Source organism: Oryza sativa, chromosome 3 (genome assembly GCF_034140825.1).
Source record: "Oryza sativa Japonica Group chromosome 3, ASM3414082v1".
Taxonomy (NCBI): domain Eukaryota; kingdom Viridiplantae; phylum Streptophyta; class Magnoliopsida; order Poales; family Poaceae; genus Oryza; species Oryza sativa.
The window spans coordinates 34,956,556-34,977,085 of NC_089037.1; the positions used below are offsets into that span (position 1 = coordinate 34,956,556).

The window sequence follows — 20,530 nt, forward strand, 5'->3', positions numbered from 1 at the left end:
TCTACTGCTCAAAACACACATAAAGATACAAGATATGTGGACCTGTACATACTTAGTCTAAATATAATTTTGTCATACGTGTCTCTATAAAAAAAAATACTACTACTGCAGAAGCAGGTAGTAGTAAATAGTACCAGCGTTCATTAACCTGTTTTGGATGAGGTTAACGCAGAAGCAGCACGGTTACCGTGAAAACTGTATGGTTACCATAAGAATTGCTATGGTTATGTGATAATCGTGATAACCACACGGTTCTACAAACGCTGGAAGTACTGATACTACACTAGGAAGAGATCAGAGATGTAGGCCGACGCAGGGCGGTATGTATGGATGGATGGTCGTAGAGGATCCGGGGCACGCGTGCTGCGAGTTGTGTCAGCGAGGAGAGCGATGGGCAATCATCATTCCCTTTGCCTCTCTTTCCCTTCTCTCCCAGCCAACGCAACGCTCTCTCTTCATCACTCCATGTCCCTTTCTTCTTCCTCTCTCTCTCTCTCATCCATCGGCCACACACACGTGACGCTCATGCCGTCATGTCTCTCTCTGTATCCCTAATATTCTCTCTCTAATTATCAGTGCTGGTAATCACTGCATGCCCATCCAATTAACCACTTTCTACACCAACACCTATCTTAACCTTTGTTTCTCTCTTTCTTTCTTTCTTTCTAATGGCCCCCGGCCGGCCCTTCCATTCCTTTTGCCTTATCTTCTCTTTTTGATCCGGCTGGTCTCCAATTCATGAGCTATATATCCATATGTGTTCTCTCATGATCTAAGCTAGCTAGTTATATCCTGCAGAGTTTGTATTGCATATGGCTTTGCACTTTGCACTCTTTCTTGGAAAAGCGGTAGCCTTTCTCCCTTAACTTCTGCGATAATCGCAGTGCGCAGGTCAAACCTCACATGCAACCATTATATTATATTTATATATGAATTTTAAATTTTAATTGCACAAATACATTTGTATACATATGGCGCATGTGGTGCACTGTATATTCATAGATTTTATGCCTGGACTATACTACTACTCCCTCCGTTTCAAAATGTTTGACGCCGTTGACTTTTTTAAACATGTTTGACCGTTCGTCTTATTTAAAAAATTTAAGTAATTATTACATCTTTTCCTATCATTTGATTCATTGTTAAATATATTTTTATGTAGACATATAATTTTACATATTTCATAAAAGTTTTTGAATAAGACGAACGGTCAAACATGTGCTAAAAAGTCAACGGTGTCAAACATTTCGAAACGGAGGGAGTATTCATCATAAAATATTTAATTTATCTCTATAACGCAGTAAATAATCTGCGTTAATAATCAGGTTGTTAATCTATCTCAAATGCGGCTTTAATTAGGTAATTAAAAAATGTGACGCATTTCATTCGATACAAAAACATTCTCTGAAAGAAAACTGAAATTAACAGTAAATTAAGAATGGCATCTAGGTCGGCGGCGGCAGCCAGAATGCAGTGCTGCAAAATTACTCATTGGAGATGAAACAGGGAAAAGCGAGGTGATCGAGATGCTGGAGGCAATGAGGATGGGAGAGGTTCGCTTTTGACATGCGCGCTCGAGAGCCCATGATTAGCACTTACCACTGCGACCCAACCGAGGAAGACGACGACGATCATTCTCAATTTCTCATGGACGGCATGTGTGTTTGTGTCATGTGTGTTTGGGCAAAAGGTGAGCAATATGTGCATGGGTCGTCTTCGCAGAATGCTACTCCCTCCGTTCTATAATATAAAAGATAATAGGTGGATGTGATAAATTTGGACAGATCATTTGCCCAGATTAATTGTACTGGAATGTGTGATCATATCCACCCATTATCCCTTATATTATGGGATGGAGGGACCGAGGGAGTACTACCAATGCATTCGTCCCAAAATACTCGTCTCTTTAGGATTCAAATTTCATCTCAAAATACTTGTCATTGTAAAATGCTAGTTATCACATCAATCACTTTCTATCCAAAAGTTCTCACTTTGTCCACAATAACCATTCCACTTTCCATCATGCATTATTCAATAAGAGGTATTATAATTTTTAAATTAAATTTTAATCTATCCTTAACAATCTAGAACGATAACTATTATGAAACAGAGGGAGTACTACACAAGTACTAGCAAGGAGGAGAGATCTCCAGAGAGTCTACTGCTGCCAATGCTTTGCCATGTCTCCTTGCCTCTCCTGATCATTCATATGCTGGCCGGCCTGCAGCAAAAAGACAGGGGAAAAGGGAAAGGGATTTTTGGAGTATGAATGTCCAGAGCTGCTACCATTATGATAAAGCTGCTGATCTGTCCTTGGATCGTGTGTGCTTAGCTGCTCATCGATCACTTCATCAGCAGCATGTGTGTTTGTGTATGTGGCTCTCATCACTGATCACATTCATTCGATCTCGCCATGCTCAAAAGAAGAGACAGACATTCTCCCTAGTACTGTAGGAGAGAGTACCATTGTTGTCAGTGGTAAAAAAAAACACGCTTGTTGCAAAAATAAAAATAAAAAGTCACTTTTCCCGGCAAGATGATGTACTGATCTACAGCTACTTTTGCTGGATAACACGATGCACGAAACAGAGCGTGGTAGACAAGTACTACTCCTTTCTTCAGTTCAAAAAGGTTTAATGGGTATATATCCATCATGGTGCCATTGTTCATATATATATATGCCGTCCTACTACTTTTACGTTTTGGAAGAGATAAAACCTAAACCATTGATAAATCTATATCTCACTATGGTGTTGAGTAGCATGTATTTTTTTTTTTAGAATCGTATAGCTACATGCATGAACTGAAAAATCTAGTGACGTGGCTCTCATTGTTTGAACTAACAGCTTATATGTAAGCCGTGGAGAAATGAACGAAGAAACAAAAAAAATATCAATAAAATTTTTATATCTAGTTTTCAGCAGTTAAATATAAAAGCCAATGTTAAAAGGTAAGTTATGATAAAAAAAATCAAAAACAAACTTCTTTCTAAGTTTAAATTTTTAGTACTAGCTATGGTTGATAAGTTAACAAAGAAGACGATAATTAAGAGTCAATCAGCAGCAATTAATTACTCCTACTAAATGGCAAAATCACGAAGCTACTCACAACATACTGCATCATCAAGACGTAGAGATTACTCCAGCTACCACTAGCACTTGCTACCAGTCTACTGCATGCTTCGGTTGAAATGTCACACAGAAACAGGTTTCAGTTTTTCTCTAGACAACCTACTGTAGAGGCAAGCAGGCGCTACAGTAACGGGCACTTGTCCCGTGGGGGATTCAGTTATAAAAGCCAATCCACATATGCCTCGGATTTCGTGTCACTGTCAGATTGTGACCGTTCCTTGTTTGAGGCCAACGAAGAAAAGATGGAAGAAATAATAATTAAAGAGGAGGAAAAGATGGGGAACAATTTTGTTCCTGGAACTGTAGGAGTAAAAGTGAGCTGCTGCCTGCAATGCATGGACAGTAACAACAATGTGTGACGTATGATCTTGGCTCAAGTGAATGAAGAGAAAGATGCCATTCTTTTCAGCTGAAAATATATGCCCCAGCTTTTGCAAGACAGGTAGATCGAGTAGCTTCTCTCTCTCTCCTGATATACTTTCGAGCTACAGTTTTATGCGCACTGAAAGCTGGTCATGGACTAGTGGCTACAGAAGCAGCTCCATTGTATGTTGGCTTCTCAACCATAGCTAAAATTTAAGTTTTGTAACATAATTGTAAAGTTGATTTTGAGGTTTTTTCTAATCGTAGTTTATTTTCAACATCAGCTTTTAAATAGCTAAAAACATAAAGATAAAAGTTTTACATTTAAATCATTTTTAAGTTATTTGTTTATTTTTTTTCACAGCTTATCCGTCGTAGAACAAACGATGATGATGAGAGAGAGTGAGTTGCAGTAACAGTAAAGGCAGAGGTCAATTCGTTTTGAGAGTTTTGGGCCACTCAAAAGCTAGTTGACTTGGAGTAGTAAGCAAGCATACAAAACCCCCATCACTTTTGGTTATCCTCTTGTGATTACATGATGGAAGTGAAACGGAATGGATTGGAGAGGTCAACACGTTCGCATAGTGCGATCATATCCAAACGAATCGAACGTACAGGACGTGTTTATCTTTTTCTGGTCAACACGATTGCATTGGCAGCTTTGGCGGAGTGCCTGCAACTAGTGCATTATCGTACGATTGGTATGACCTGTTACCAGTTCATTGATCCATGCATTTTTGTTTCTTTTGCTATAGTAGCAGCATGTACTTGTATGTCCTAATGCTATGGTCAAATTAGTAGCAACCAAGCATGTTCATGTGCAAGGCCCAGCCCATCTTCTATTTCTCAGTTTGGCCCAGCAAAATTGTTACCAGTCTCAAGCCGGCAACTTGCTTCTGAAGAGCAGAGCAGAACAGGTGACCTCTGAACTCCTGATGCTGCCACTCTTGTTAACTGGTTTGTAATAGCCAACTGCTGCAAAGTGCAAACAGAGAGACAATTTTCAAGATGATTTCATGACCAACGATGACGAGTAGGATGATCACTGTACAACTAATGTATACATCACTCTCATTCATCTGACTACCACCTAAATTAATCCTTAATCGAGAACACTGCAGCTGCATCCACAACGAGTCAAAAGGATGGCCAGCAGCAGGCGACACCCCCTCTGTTGGTTGGTTGATTGTTAGGACTGGCAAAAGGTAACATTGGCAACACAAGAACAAGCAGCAAAGGTGGCAAATGGAACTAGCACAATTCTCCAGTTCCACAAAACAGTCACGATTGCCTCACCACCATCCTTTAATTTCTGAGATCAGCATGTTAGCGTCTCAGAGCTTCCCTGGGCAGCCTCAGAGCTTCCCTGGACAGCCTTGTAGCACTGCAGGCTGCAGAGCGGAAGCTTCGTCTTCGAGTCCCGGTACTTGTATGGATTTGTGCATGAAGGGCCTGCACATTTCTCCCTTGGAGGTGGATAGCTGGGAAGATGGATAAAGCAAATGGAGTTGAATGTAAATGCATAACTTCAAAATGGATCAATACATGGATTCTATGCTTGACGTAAACTTGGAAAAACTTAAAAGATGCACAGATGGGGTACTATATGTAACCTGATAGGCTTGGAGTCAAATATGCTAGGGAGGCCCATCTTATCAGGAAATGTGACAACAGTTCCTTCTGGCCCCATGACACATTGGATGCAGTTCCTTCTATATTCTTCTGTTTTTTCTTGCTTTTCCTGGAAAAAAAGGTGAGAGGAAGGGTAAAATGAGTCTACTGTACCATGAACAGAAATGTAGCAACAATAAAAACTTATGGCATAGTACCTTCTCATCCCGCTCTTTCTGTTTCCTCTCCTCTTTTTTCTTCTCAATATCAATACCCAGGATTTTCCTCACTGCTTCGGCCTGTACAGTAGGAGCTAGTAAGCTTGGCTACGCAAAAGGCGAAAAACTAGGAAACTCTTAGGGACTAGGCTAACCTGTTGTTCCCTCTCTGCCTTCTCAACTTGCAATTTACGCCTCTGAGCCGCTTCTGCCTTTTTGGCTTGTGCCTCCACTTCAGAAGCCTTATCCTTTTGCCCTGTAGTAGTAATTAACAATGGCATTTAGTATCAGATCTAAGGCAACACATTAATGTCAATAAATAGCTACTCCCTCCGGACTGATAATATTAGTCGTTTTTAACAAGGGTAAAGTCAAACTTTAAAATCTTTGACTACAAATAATTTCTAAAATATTTATCTTAAAAATATGAAAATCATATGTGTAGATTAGCCTTAAAAAGTACTTCAATAAAATTATATATTTGTTGATATTTCTATATATATTATAATAGAAAATAGTTGTCAAAGTTACTTTTTGGAGACCGTGCTCTTGTCCAAAACGACAAGTATTATCAACCCGGAGGGAGTACATATATAAGCTAGAGATTATACTTCTCGATGAAGCAGTTGGTAATCCATCAGGAAATTCAATCAGAGTTTCACCATTGCCACCTCTGCCTTGAAGAGCACGCTGCCTGGTTATAAGGCCAGTAGTTTCATTCTTTACATCTGAATGTGAATCAGCTTCACTTAGTCTCTTCTTTGGCTCATCCATCTCAGGTTCCTCTTCAATAAAATCATCGCTATCCACCAGTTTCAACTTCTTCCTACCATCCCTGCCAGATCGGTACATAGTGAAGTCTTCGTCCACTTCATATGGAAGGCTCTTGTTTTTGGAAACCTTTGACAGCCTCTTTTTCTTAATATCATCTTCAAGAGATTCATCATACTCTCCAGCATGGTCAGTAGCTATAGATTGTTCTGGCACAACCTTAGCTATCTTAAATTTTACAAGATAGCCTGATCCACCATCTTCATCACCAGAATCACCATCAAGTGTTCGCTTCTTAGGAATCCGTTTGCTCTTGCGAACAAGGTCTGAAGATGGTGAAACATCATGCTTATCTTGGTGATGTTTGTGCCCACCAGAATCCTAAAAACAAAAGATGGGACTATCTTAGAACTCAAAATGAATTAAAAGCTCAGCTGTGAAATTGCCAATTATATTATACCATTAATTACTTGTGGATGTTGAAAAGTCATGGGCAACCATAAAAAGAGACACTAACATGGTGCAGTGAAATGACAATAATGAACACCCAGTGCAATATCTAGGTTATAATTGTATCAATCTTAGTTGCATATTGGCAAAAAATGCACGGTGACTAAGTGATTCAAGCTTTCAAAAATAGCATTGCAGTAAGAAGTGATGAGTGAAAGCATCTCATGCACCATTTATGAGAAATTTAAGCGATGGGTGGACACATCTTCCACAAGACCCATGCATAAATCAAAGATCAGTTCACATGAAATTGTGAAGATATGATTATTGCAACAAAATAAGGTAAAGCATTGAATACACGAGAAGGCCACAATTTCACACAATTTCCTTCCCCAATTAAATGCAGATAACAAACCTTTTGCTTATGCCGCTGAGAAGAGCCATCTGATGTGCCGAGCGTGCCACCATCACTTGCCTCTTGGATGTTTTTTGTATGTAGAGGTCGAGTAATCCCGCTAACCTTGAGCTTTACTTTTCTCAAACCTGGCATACTAGTAGTGTCTTTTGGAGGCAAATGCTGGCCATCAGGGGATCCAGAGTTTCTTGTGCAGGCAAGAGCCAGGACCCCCTCACTAGTATGCTTGCCATCCTTTGATTTGCTGCTCTTATTTTGTTCATCATGGTCTCCTGCAGCTCTATTATCATCTCTCTTTATTTTTCTGGACGCGTCACTCCTGTGTGGTACGGATCCCCTAGCCTCAGGGCCATTGAGGTACAACTCCTTGCGCCGATGCCCACTGCCCTCAACGCCAGCATCATCTTCCGGGGAGATGCTCCGCGACGGCGTGCACGAGAGGTCCTTGAACTCACTAATGAGCTGCTCCTTCGATCTCGGCTTCCTTGAAGCAACACTCCTGGGCCTCTTCAAAACTGCTTCCGCCGCATTCAGTGGAGGGTTGCCATGCCCCTCCATTACAGGACACCCTGATCTCCCAAATCAGGCGCCTACCGACTTAGCTACCCGTGGTACCTGCGTGGTAATCAAGCACGCCATTACAACCATGATTCGGAAACAAGTCTCAATCAGCACACAGATACATACGGTGACTAGAATCCTCATTGCCGGAACACTAAAAGTCTATGCTAAAATCGTAGTACTACATATTTAATCAACGAGATGCAGCCCCCCAAACATGGCCGACCATGAAAGCGATAGCATCAGCGGATAGACCCCGTACGGAATTCAACGGAGAACCCGCCCAAACTAACCAAACCCCGAAATAATCATACATAACCACCAACCTAGAGCGAAACAGCGCAATGAATCAAAACCTCGCGGCATAAACCCCTGGAGATTATTCAAAACCCTGCGAAACCTTAACGATGAGGACCAACCAAACCGAACAGCGGAGAGGAACCCCCCAAGCAAGCGAGCAGCCCAGGCAGCCCAGCCACCGCCACAGCGACTAGCCACAAAACCCTAGGGCAAACAGGATTACAGGCTACTCACCTCAATCCAGCAGGAGCCGCCCGCCCCGGCGGCGGCGGCGGCGGCGAGTGGCGGAAAGGAGGAGGGGGAGCTAGGGTTAGGGTTCGGCGGGGGAGTAGGGTATTGGGCTGGGCCCGTGGCGACGATGAGGTGAGGGGGATTTGGGGGGGAAGGAGAGCGAGGAGGGGGGGTGGGGGTTGGGGGGGTCTCGTGGTGGAAGGGACGCGTAGTTTCTCTCATCTCTCCCGCTCCGCTTCGCGCTGCTGCGCACGCGCCCCGACGCCGTTGCGTGCCTCCCTCCTCCGTCCGCCTCCCTCTCTCTCCGGATGGCGCCGTCCACTCGCTTTTGCTTACCCCGAATCCTTTTCCTTTTTTTTTCTTTGTTTGTTTGTTTCTCTTTTTTTTGAGTATTTTAAAAACTGCAGCAAGTTTTTTAATGAAAAGCTTTTAGAATAATTAAAATATAATTAAATTGTAATAATAAGTTACATTGTAAGATCTTACACGTGACATGTGTGAAAATTTCTTTCTAGCAGTTTTTTTTCCTTCATGCACAAATCTCAAGGCGATCCAATAGTCACAAATATAAAAGTTTGAGGGGCAGAAATAACTTGCGGGAGTTTTCTAGAATTCTGGTTTTTTTTTCTCTCTTTTTGTTTTGTGTTGCTTATTGTCTTTTCTCTCTTTTTTTCTCCTTTTCTCTCTGTATGTGTGTTGGCCTATTGAGATTTGAGTCCTAGGTTAGCGCTAGTCTGTACTCCCTCCGTTCTAAAATAAGCGCAGCCATGAATTTACGTGTCCAATTTTGACCGTCTATCTTATTTGAATTTTTTTATAATTAGTTTTTTTATTGTTATTAGATTATAAAATATAAATATTACTTTATATATTATGTTTTATAGTTTTTTCAAAAAAAAGACGAACAATTAAAGTTGGACATGGAAACTCATGACTGCGTTTATTTTAGGATGGAGGGAGTAGCAATTTCTGGCTCTGCCACTTATTGTCTTGACGCATGGCAATTTGTCAAAATTACGCATACATTGGATTACCCAGGCCAAACGATCTCAGTATGTAGGTTTACATTTGGCCTGGGTCTATTTTTGGTATAGCAAACATTCCTCAAATTACCTATTACGCCTATGATTAGTATGATTGTGTCCGGATCGTTTCGCTGTATCGCAGATAATTACTATAATTGAGAGGAGAACGGTAAATTAACGTCATGGGAGCAGCATTTTCACTTTAGCACTTTGATCTCGTTCATACATTTCCATTTCGGAAGAAAAACAAGAGCCTAATGCAATTGCCTAGGATCCAATTACATTAGGAAGACGGCCATATTTCACAAGGAGATACATTAATAGTTGCAAAACGCACCATGCTAGAGCCAATTCTAATTAATCCATTCACACTTAAAACAGTAGCAACGTTCTAGGCCGAGTTTACTTCCAAACTATTTCTTCAAACTTTCAACTTTTCCATCACATCAAAACTTTTCTATACATACAAACTTTCAACTTTTCCGTCACATCGTTTGGTAAAATCTAAACCGAGAAGCCTCTCGATTTAGCGTTAACCAGCGACGAACCAATTTATGAGAAGGATTGCTACATGTGCTGACGTGCATGCTTGTTTTTCCTCTTAGACATGCATGTTTTTTTCTTCGTTCTTATAAAGTTTTCTCTCAAATTACTTATCCGATCTACAATCCGATTACACCATTGTCGTTACAATTAAATCTTCACAACAAGATCTTACATGATTATATTACGATGAAAAAATATTTATATTTATAAATTAATTTTATTATATACATAAGTTACTTTTATCATATATATAAGTTGCTTTTAGATTTGACTAAGTTACTTCTTAGACATATAAAAGTAAATTCAATAAAGTCTAAAAGTAATTTACATATATTATAAATGTATCTTAAAACAAAACGGAAACATACTATTGCATTTTTCAAGTTGAAAGGAAACACTAGATGTAGTACAAACCAGCTACCATTAGTTATATAGTCACGTCCAATGAAAAAAAGACATGCGTTAAAGTTACTTTCTTTTTGTTATAAGTTACTTCTATAATATATGTAAATTAATTTTAAGCTTTATTGAATTTACTTTTATATGTCGAAGAAGTAATTTAGTGAAATCTAAAAGTAATTTAGATATATTATAAAAGTAATTTATAATTTTTCATCAAAATATAATCATGTGAGATCTTGTTATAAAGATTTAATTGTTACGAACATAATGGTGTAATCGGATCGTAGATTGGATGAGCAGTTTAAGAGAAAATTTTATTTGAAGTATAGGTGAATATGGTCTCTCATAAATAGAGTGGTAGCTGATTTAGACAACCAGCTACCACTAGCTGTGTGGTCATGTCCCACATCGTTTCAATTTCAACCAAACTTTCAATTTTAGCATTAACTAAACACAACCCTAATATACTTCTATTACAGTGGATAAACAGTAACACGGCTACTCTGAATGCAAACAGCTGATCACTGCAGAATCAATCAGTCCATGCCACGCTGTGCTACACCCTGACAAAGAATATGCTCAGCTCCGTCCCGCCGCCGGCGCCGGCGCCGGCGTCGCCGTCGGGGTTGACCATGTAGAACGACTCCGAGTCCTTGCTCCCGGCGACCCTGTCGAACCCGGCGCGCATGTACGTCACCTCGCCGTCTCCCTCCGCCCCGGCCGGCTCGGCCAGCACGTCCCCGGGCAGCACGCCGGCGCCGACCGACACCGTGCTCAGCAGCTGCATCACGGCGAGGTCGCCCTCCGACGCCTCCCGCCTCACCGCGTACCCGACGCGCCGCCCGTTCACGTACGCCGTCCACATGGCCTCCTCCAGGAGGCTCACGCTCGCCTGCTCCGGCGGCGCCGACGGCAACTTCTTGGGCCTCTTCTCGCACTCCAGCGCGACGCGGACGTGCCCGCCGCCGGTGGAGATCTCCTGCATCAGCTTCGCCGTCGGCACGCCGAGCTCGAGCACGAGGGACGGGAGGCTGCCGGGCCGCTCCTGGACGGCGAGGGTGATGCGCGCGCGCCGGTGGCCGTAGAACGTCCCCGTCACGCGCGCCCCGCCGCCGGCGTGCCCGTCGTGCGGCCTGTTGTGCCGCCGCGGGAGCGCGGACGACGGGCGGCACGCGGCGGGCGCCACGAACGGGAGCGACCGGAGCAGCGCGCGGATGGCGCGGAGCGCCCGCGACGGCCTCCGCGCCGCGGCGGACGGCGCGCGCTTCTGCTTCTGCTGCGCCTGGGACGACGGCTGCCGGAGCGTGATCTCGGGGCGCGGCGCGCGCGGCGTGGCCGGCGGCGGCGCCCTCCCCCTCCCCGGCGTGTGCGGCGAGGCCGGGATCGCGCACTGCGGGGTGGTCGGCGACGGCGGCGCGACGGCGAGTCGGCTCGGCGTCCCGCCGGCCGTTGGGGAGCGCGGCGGCGTCGCGCGCGACAGAGGGCTCGACGGCGTCGTGCGCGACATGGCGCGCAACCTGTGGTCAGGAGAGCGGGAAAATAGACGTGCGACAAAAGTGGCCACGGATTCTTATATACCGGGAACGCGACATGATGGCATGCACGTTGGTAATATTGTAGCCAAGATACTTCGCGATTTGCCATGTAGAATTTGTTAGATAGATACCTGGAGAACTTGACATCTGCTATGGATTGTTGTTCGTGCAGCGCACTTGCATTACGCCGACAGGAAGTATAACGAAATCAAAGCGTAACATTTCTAAATATTGGGCAATCTTCTCAATGATTTCCCAGTATCATAGACAAAATCAGAACATGTCTCATTTCTCTTTGTTATTTCCTGAATCATGGTACACGCATGAATGGCAGCTTATAGTTTAGTATACTTTATAAAATGGGTGCAACCACAGATCGACTCATCATTTCATCAAGCATGTTCAGCTGAATATAATGCCAGCTCCACTTGACATGACGAAGGTTCAAGTCGAACAGACACACATATTCCCTGTTTAGAATATTAATCAACAGTTTAAGTGACAACTGATGTCACTGACGAAGTGAGGATGAACTTTCATCAGTGTATAGACAGACACTCATTCAAGGTGAATTGATACTTTGGTACAGCTATGTCTTATGGTGCTTCCAATGCTGGAGTAGTTTCATCCATGCAAAGTCTATTTCTACATCAGCAGCACCAAGAATAGTCACCCTCAAGGTACAAACTACATCTCACCACACTCGCTTATGACACATGCGAGCTTCGGTCGGTTGTTTGGTCCAGTTGCAACATTCTCGATCTTCCGCACAGCAAGCATACCATCCCCTAGCACCCTCTGAAATGATTTAACATGACAATAGAGAGTTATTTCAATTAGAATGGTGGTAGGTTAACATGGTACGTAGTAATAGGTAAAAACACCACCTAGCCTGAGACTAGCACATGACTGCTAAGAACCATTCAAACACATTTTTTCTACTGGGGCAAGCCGTTTTTCCATAATCTCAAAAGTAAAGCGACTAAACTTTTTTCATGTTACCAGGCATATATTTACTCTGTAAGTAAAAAAACATACTGTAGACAAGTACATGCTGTTGGAATGTTGCTCCGAGAGCACAAAGCATTCAAAATGAGGGAACTTACCCCAAAAACCACATGCTTGTTGTCCAGCCATTCACATTTTGCACAAGTTATAAAGAACTGCAAGCATAAGAATAGAAGATAATATTTTCAGGAATACTGTAACTGAAAAGAAACCTGGAACTGGATATTGCTAATTTTGTATAGAGAACAAAATACAATCCCAAAACAGTACCCCAGCCCGAAGATTGCAAAACCAGCTGGATAAAAAATCTACAGCCACACAGAAAAAAAATAGAGCAGTTATCAAAAGAAGTACCTGAGATCCATTAGAGTTCACCCCACTATTTGCCTGAAAAAAGATAGGACAGTTTTTTACATCTAGAAAATAAAACCAAATATATCATCTAAAATAAATCAAATTACTGTCTTGCAGTGCAGGAAACATGCACATAAAAGTTCTAAAAAACAAAATGGATGTAGAAGTAGCTAGTTACACCGAAACAGATAAAAATATAGATTAATAACAGCATAAGGCGGTTGGTCACTTGGTCAGGCAAATGTTCTAAAAGTAAACAATACAATTGGGTCAGTCACCAATCACAATGACCTTTGATGATGCTTCAATGTCTTGTTCTAATTTGATGTAAATGTAATATGACCTAACCTATGCAAATTTCAACGTTGGGAAGAGTAGATTGGAAATACTGTGTGTAAAAACAATTTGCCACATTTAGATAGTTAACTTCAGATACCTCATTTTACGCACAATTGTGTATCAACTATCTGCAGGTTTCCAGAGCACAAGAGGCTCTGCTTACCCAATGACCAGAAGCCACACACCGAAGGCATTAACAGATGAAAACTAAGAATTTGTAACAGAGAGAGAGAGAGAGCAAGGAGTCCAAGGAAATTATCTGCAAACATAGCTAAACCACCAAACACTAGAAATAGTTGTCCTGCACAAGATTACATTAGAGAGGTAATATTTTCTAACAGTATTTCAATTGAAAATCAGGTGGAGAGGAATAATACCATAGAAAGTAGGCCAGGACCAGTATGCTTTGCAATGAAGTTTTCATCATCAAATTTGGTACCATAGATTGACGTGCATCCAGTACCATCCCCCTTAGGACATCAAAACAGAGTGCTTTAATTTATTTTTAATATCACATGAATCAAATCCAAGTATGGAGATAGCTGAATAACAGTTCATTGCCCAATGCTTGATAAAAGATAACATCAAAGTGTGCAATAGTAGATGCCTTTTGTTATAAATCCACAGGATTAGTTAGTTAGTCCTATGAAAACACCAGATTAAAGCTATTATGCTAGGTGACATGATTGACACTTGAAGCAAATTTAGCACACGAACCTTCATATAGTCACCTCCCTGAATCATGAAATCTTTGATCACTCGATGGAACTGACAACCCTTATATCCCTGTGGTAAACCTGATTTCCTGCAATCCAGTGATGAAGCTTCTATGATTGAACAATGGATGTGATAGTAATTCAATATGTGGGTGAAAGCTTGCGCACTTTTGCCTAAATCACATAATCAAGTAATCAATGTTCTGAAAAAAAATGCAAGCTCAGTTTCCTGCCAATTACAACAATCGCAGACAATGGAGGTATAATAGATGTCAAATTAGAATGGAATTTAGTTGTGCCCAAAAGCTACTCGACCAGTATCAGCAATACTAACCTAGCTACCCACCATCTTCATCGAAGATCCACTACTACAGTATAAAGCAATTCTATGGCAATATCATAGTCAAACAAAGCTAAACATTTAAAGCTGTCAAGACAGTCAATGCTGAAGAATAAACAACAAATGCTTGGCCATAGCCATCAACCAATCGCCGGGCCTCCCTACCTGTGCTCTCCAGTGCAGAACTGCCTGAAACCAAACAAACAGATGAAACAAATCAGTGAGATCCATCAAAAGCAAACACATCAGAAGCAGGATTAAACAGATGGAACCTAGGGTTTAAGGCGAGCGAGGGCTCTGGGTCAGTACCGGAAGTTCTCCGCCGTCTTGGGGACGATGTCGGCGAAGAGCTCCATCTTGATGCGGCCGGCGGGGATGGACCCGATGGTCACGTCGAAGAACACCACCGGGTTCTTCGGGTTCGGCGGCCGCAGGTGCCAGTCCACCGACGACGACGCCGCCGCCGCCGACGGCGGCGTGGGCCCCGCCGAGATCGCCGCTCCCCCCGAGGACGCCATGCCCGTGCTCGAACTCTCCAAGCTTCGCACGCGGCGGAGGCGGCGGCGACGGCGGCGGCGCGCGGTCGAGAGGCGGGAGGAAGAAGATGCCTGTGGCCTGTGCGCCAAGATTCGTGCCACGAAGCTTCGAGACAAGATGACTCGGATTCAGCACTGACATGTGGGGCCCACATGTCGGTTGCCTAAGTCGGCAACCTCCAATAAGGCAAAGGAGAGAGAGAGAGAGAGAGAGAGAGACGCGGCGAGGAGAAAGAAAAAAAAAATCCCCAAATCGAAAGCCGCGAGAGACAGAAACCCTAGCGGAGAGGAGGGCGGCGATGGCGGCGGTGAGCTTGAGGAAGAGCAACGCGAGGCTGCCGCCGGAGGTGAACAGGGTGCTGTACGTGCGGAACCTGCCGTTCAACATCTCGAGCGAGGAGATGTACGACATCTTCGGCAAGTACGGCGCGATCCGGCAGATCCGGCTGGGGAACGCCAAGGACACCAGGGGCACGGCCTTCGTCGTCTACGAGGACATCTACGACGCCAAGAACGCCGTCGACCACCTCTCCGGCTTCAACGTCGCCAACCGCTACCTCATCGTGCTCTACTACCAGCCGGCCAAGATGTCCAAGAAGTCGGACGTCAAGAAGAAGGAGGAGGAGATCACCAGGCTGCAGGAGAAGTATGGCCTCGGCTCCAAGACGCCTTCATCCGCCCCCGACGCGTAGGATTCTCATCAGAAATCAGTTCTTCAGCTAGTACATGTATTTAAGAATCGGGAATTGCTTATTCAATCTTGCAGTTTGTGCTCGTGTGTTGTCTGTGCAATAGTTTCCTATCAATGAAAATCACACAGCGGTATGTACTTTGACTGAAAGAACAATATGCAATGTGTACTTTGACTGGGAGATCTGATTGGTAGCATCTAGTTGAATTGTCCTGTGTTTTTAGGCCCCTTGAGTTGATATGCAATTATGTGCTCAGAATTAAGTTGTGGCTTTGCACCTCTAATATGTGTTACTTATTGGTGAGCTTATAATCTATGGATGGATGTAGTCAAAATATGAAAGCATTTTCATTATTGGTACTTGGAATCTCCGACGTGACAATCAAGATTATGGCAAGCCTATTCAGAATGATGTGCTTTGCATTCTATTCAGTAGTTGATCTGGATCATGCATTCACTGTTCATTTGATCTGTGCACATGTATTGATTTGATTGTCGACAGCTACTCCCTTCATACAAAGGATCGACGCTAGATAGTAATTGTTGTCGTGAACCTTAGCAAGATAAGTTTCTTTCTTTCCCCTGATATTACTCTCAATTTTGCTGCTTGATTGTCTGGTTTTCAATGCTATTTGTGATGCCAACGAATGGATGTGATTTTGGTTTCATCTCAACAAGACATGGCAATCTTCAATTTTATCTTATTGCAACGAATGTTCTATTACTGGATAATTTTCCTGTGACATTTTCTTGCGCTTGTCATGTTTGTGGGGATGGTGTGTTTCTCTCTTGGAGATTGAAACTACCATGTTTAATTCATGCATCATTAATTTTCTCTTGTCGAATGTGATTTCAAAGAATCGATGAATGACCTTCAATTCATGAATCATGAACTTCTTTGGATTTTATGTTCTAATGTGAGCTTAACTTAGCTAAGTTTGTGTGTTATATATATCATCTGTTTTGGTAAATTTAACTAAACTGGAATTTGGTTCACAAAAATATATGTGATTGCCAATTTTCTTGAGCAGATATTTTGTTGCTACCAACTTCCTAAAAAGTGTCATAAATGTTGTTAAAGTAGGCTATGCTTTGACTGTGTCCTTTTCAGTTTTTACTAGGACAGCAAAACTTATGTAACAAGATGGCTCTAGCAAACACATCATATAGTATAGCAAGGCACATTATAGTTCTTCAGGTTAGCTTAGCATGTTTGTTAGCTCACTGATCGCCAGGTTGACTCATGCTTCCTCCAAGCATATGGTCCATATCTGGGCTCACATTCCTGTGACCCTAACCTCGCGAACTCGAACTACTGCTAGTGATGGTGATTCTTCGACACAGTATTCGGCGAGTTTTGGGCTTCATCATGCGGTGCTCGACATGGTGACGAAGCCTGAACTTGCCAAAGACTGTCGAAGAATCGCAGTCACTAGTTGTAATTTGACTCCGTTGAGTTCTAGGGCCATCAGAACGAGCGCCAGGACATTGAAGCAAGAGAATGGTCGCCCATGGCCGTAAATTAGTTGGCCACCAGTCAGTTGACAAACACGCGTGATTGACCGCATCTAACAAATCCAACTGATAGAATCTGTCAGCATGTACAACAGCTATATACAAGAGGCACACTAAGATGTCATACATATACATCGGGGCATTTCAGCTCCAGCCACTGAGAAAACAGGATGAAACCATTTAGCAAGATAAATATCATAACCTCATCTCAGGTCTCTTTGAATCAGAAACATAAAAACAGAACAAAGCAAACATTTTTTTTGAGACAACAGAGTAAAAGTGTAGGTATGTGTTATTCCATCACAAGATCAGTTCAGCTGATGACTGCAGATACACAAACTTTGTTGGTTCTTTAACTAAAATCTTACACATAGTACCAAAATATCAAGAAGCTAGGATTCATGCAGAAATAGCAGATACATTATTTATCGCTGTTCTTGAGCAGAGCAGCTAAACCCAGAGGCCAATTAAACTTCATAGACGGCTCTTGCTTAGCAACCTTCGAGGCCCTACAAAACAAAGTTACAGAGTAAAATTGGCAGTCTAAAATTTGCAGATAAATATACCATACAGCACAATCTATAGGCGAGTCAAATTTACAGTAATGTCATGCAAAGTGTAAAAGAGACTTGTCATCTATTCAACGGCACAACAGGTGCAATTGAAATCTGTAAGAAATAACATCAGAAAACTTATTTCGGCAACAGGTGACAAAAACCAAAGGCCTTGGAAAGCTGAAGGGCACCACGACCTAATACAGGAAATTCAGGACTTAAATGAACCATAAAACAATATGACTTCCCATATTGTAATCAGAGGGACTACAATGAGTGAACACATTAATCATTTTAATGGATGAAAGGTCATCAAAGTTCAACTATCGGTCAATTGCACTTTACTGCCTAGTACTTAACTTGTTAATACAGACTAATAGCCGGTTATCCTATAGCGCAAAACAAAACAAAATGGCTTTATTGGAGGGCAATTAGGCATACAAGACAGTGAGCCGCAGGATTCAGATAACAGGCAGGTCATTGAATTAAAAGGTCCCAATGTTAGTTTCATCGATTTCAAGCATAAGCATTACGCACTAATAATTAAAATTAAGTAGAATAGAAGATTACACTTGTATAAGAAAAATTCTATTTACCACTATTTTCCAACCTAATTCACTCGGCACAGATGCAATAGCTTACTACTCCACTTCACAGCAGTAAATAAAGGATATGAAAATAAGACGAAATCAGGAGGGAGGGGAGGGGGGGGGGTCTCCTTACTCCGCAACGGCGGCGGCGACAGCCGGGGATGTGTTGGTGAGCAGCGGCGGAGGTGGGGGGTGGCAGGCGGCGGCGGCCTCGGCGAGCGTGGAGAAGCCCTGGCGCTGCTTGTGCTTGGCGTTGGCCTTGCACTGGATGAACACGATGCCCCTGCGCTTCACCACCTTGCAGTACGCGCACAGCCGCTTCACCGACGCGCGAACCTTCATCTTCTTCTTCTTCCTCCTCCCGTCGCCTCCTCCTCCTCCCTCCTCTCGCCGTCACCGATTCGATTCGAGCCACGAAGCGAGCGATCTACTCGGCCTCCCTGCCTAGGGTTTGGTTTCCGGCGCGTTAATGGGCTGGCAGTGGAGAAGATGGGGCCCATATACGGGATCTCCAAGCCCATTAGTGGCCCAGTCAATGGCGCAGTAATGTGTTAAACTTGAATTTGATAGGAATTTAGCCTTAAAAGAAACAATTTTTTGCTGAAGTTTCATTTTTAGATTACCAACTCGACGAACATAGTTCAACATCGCCATTCGCCAATAACCAAATCAAACAAAAGCGCTAGTTTGATTCTATTTTTGATCGGCATTGACATGTCCACAACCAAATCGACATTTGTCCCAAAGGATCAAAGAGAAAGAAGAGAGAAATGTAGTAAATTGACATGTCAATGTAATTCAGATTGTACTACATTGTGAAACATTGTATGCATGTCATCCCTGATGATACCTCTAACTAAATTTCACCAATGTTACGCTCATGCATTTCTTCTGACGAAGGATCTGCATATTTAGGAGCAAAATCAATATCACATATACCGTAGTCATCTACACTCAGGTCTTGTAGAGCTCCATCTGGTTTGCTAGCCTCAATATTACATATATGTGCATTGTAGTCATCTGCACTTTGATCTTGTAAACCTCCATCCGGTTTGCTATCCTCGATATCACATATATTGACATTGCAGTTATCTACACTCCATTTGGTTTGTTGGCTTCAATGTCACATGTTTTGCGGTCATCATCTATACTTAGGTCTTGTACACCTCTATCTGATTTGCTGCCCTCTTCATGAACCTTGCATTTACCCTTCTGTTTGTATGCAAAGCTATGGTACAATTTACAGAGCACCCATTCATCCAGCTGCAGAAAGTAAAAAAGAACAATGTCTTGAGAGAGCATGGGTGTAAGCTGACAAGATGAGCATGTAGAGATGTAACAAGATCAACTTATCACACTGGAAACAAGCTGCAAGACAATGCAAGATGAGGTAATCTGATGATGCTTGCATGCTATGTTAGCCCCGTTTTAAACAAACTCAAATTCTCATATAGCCTTTGATATGAATTTGCATGAAAAAAAAACCTATATGCAGTTCTCTTGTATGTTCCTCCACGAGAATTCAGTTTTAGTTTTACTACTTTCATTCTTAGAAGGCTGACATTATAAACCTGTCCAATCAAACCTAAAAGTTATAACCAATAATACGTTAAGAAGGAATGGGATTTAATACATGAAAATGGTATTATTAGTAGATTTGTCAGGTAAATTGCTTCCACACGGTTATATTTTTATGAGTTTTCTAAATATATAATTACAAAAAGTAATTATGAGATATATATACTGGAGACTATATCACTGTCTGAAATAACAAGTAAAAGAAACATAAATACAATAGCATTTTTAAGCGACTTTGACACCTACACTACAATAATATCGACCGAGATGGGATTGATATGTGGTCCAACAATCGTCACATCATATGATGTTAATATCCATTTTATGCATGTTTCAAAATGCTACTACCTCGTCCTAAAATATAGAAAGACATTATCAACTTGTTCAGATCGATTTACAGTGTTAAGTATGTGTTCCAAGCAGTTATAGATTTCTATATTTTAGGGTGAAGTGAGTATCATGTTAAAGCTTACAACTGCTAGTGCATTGAATTTGAATTGGACATACTTCCTCCGTCCCCAAAAAAAAAGACAAACCCTGGTTTCCGTGTCCAACGTTTGACCGTCCATCTTATTTAAAAAATTATGAAAAGAATTAAAAAGACAAGTCACGCATAAAATATTAATCATGTTTTATCATCTAACAACAATGAAAATACTAATTATAAAAAAATTTCATATAAGACGGACGGTCAAATGTTGGACACAGAAACCCAGGATTTATCTTTTTTTTGGGCGGAGGGAGTATAAA

General features: G+C 42.3%; 5 protein-coding genes across 5 annotated transcripts; 1 reads left to right on the forward strand and 4 right to left on the reverse strand.

Moving 5' to 3' along the window:
• Positions 1-4,487: 4,487 nt before the first annotated feature.
• LOC4334541 (uncharacterized) lies at positions 4,488-8,196 on the reverse strand. Its single transcript, XM_015772583.3, has 7 exons — positions 8,055-8,196; positions 6,960-7,574; positions 5,935-6,475; positions 5,479-5,579; positions 5,324-5,404; positions 5,108-5,235; positions 4,488-4,975 (listed from the first exon to the last, which is right to left on the reverse strand). The coding sequence occupies exons 2-7, from the start codon at positions 7,515-7,517 to the stop codon at positions 4,813-4,815; spliced, it is 1,572 nt and encodes a 523-aa protein (XP_015628069.1). The 5' UTR covers positions 7,518-7,574; positions 8,055-8,196; the 3' UTR covers positions 4,488-4,812.
• A 2,384-nt stretch (positions 8,197-10,580) lies between these two features.
• Positions 10,581-11,531, reverse strand: LOC107277774 (protein MIZU-KUSSEI 1). Its single transcript, XM_066308522.1, has one exon. It carries the CDS (start codon positions 11,529-11,531, stop codon positions 10,581-10,583), a length of 951 nt encoding a protein of 316 aa, XP_066164619.1.
• A 356-nt stretch (positions 11,532-11,887) lies between these two features.
• On the reverse strand, positions 11,888-15,007 carry LOC4334542 (peptidyl-prolyl cis-trans isomerase CYP22). Its single transcript, XM_015776434.3, has 7 exons — positions 14,626-15,007; positions 14,482-14,505; positions 13,978-14,065; positions 13,638-13,730; positions 12,922-12,954; positions 12,666-12,722; positions 11,888-12,357 (listed from the first exon to the last, which is right to left on the reverse strand). The coding sequence occupies exons 1-7, from the start codon at positions 14,832-14,834 to the stop codon at positions 12,247-12,249; spliced, it is 615 nt and encodes a 204-aa protein (XP_015631920.1). The 5' UTR covers positions 14,835-15,007; the 3' UTR covers positions 11,888-12,246.
• Positions 15,008-15,067: 60 nt separating this feature from the next.
• On the forward strand, positions 15,068-15,750 carry LOC4334543 (splicing factor 3B subunit 6-like protein). Its single transcript, XM_015776436.3, has one exon. The coding sequence runs from the start codon at positions 15,152-15,154 to the stop codon at positions 15,542-15,544; it is 393 nt and encodes a 130-aa protein (XP_015631922.1). The 5' UTR covers positions 15,068-15,151; the 3' UTR covers positions 15,545-15,750.
• Positions 15,751-17,332: 1,582 nt separating this feature from the next.
• Positions 17,333-18,617, reverse strand: LOC4334544 (uncharacterized). The gene is made up of 2 exons (XM_015776437.3): positions 18,336-18,617; positions 17,333-17,567 (listed from the first exon to the last, which is right to left on the reverse strand). The coding sequence occupies exons 1-2, from the start codon at positions 18,542-18,544 to the stop codon at positions 17,480-17,482; spliced, it is 297 nt and encodes a 98-aa protein (XP_015631923.1). The 5' UTR covers positions 18,545-18,617; the 3' UTR covers positions 17,333-17,479.
• Between the last annotated feature and the right edge of the window lie 1,913 nt (positions 18,618-20,530).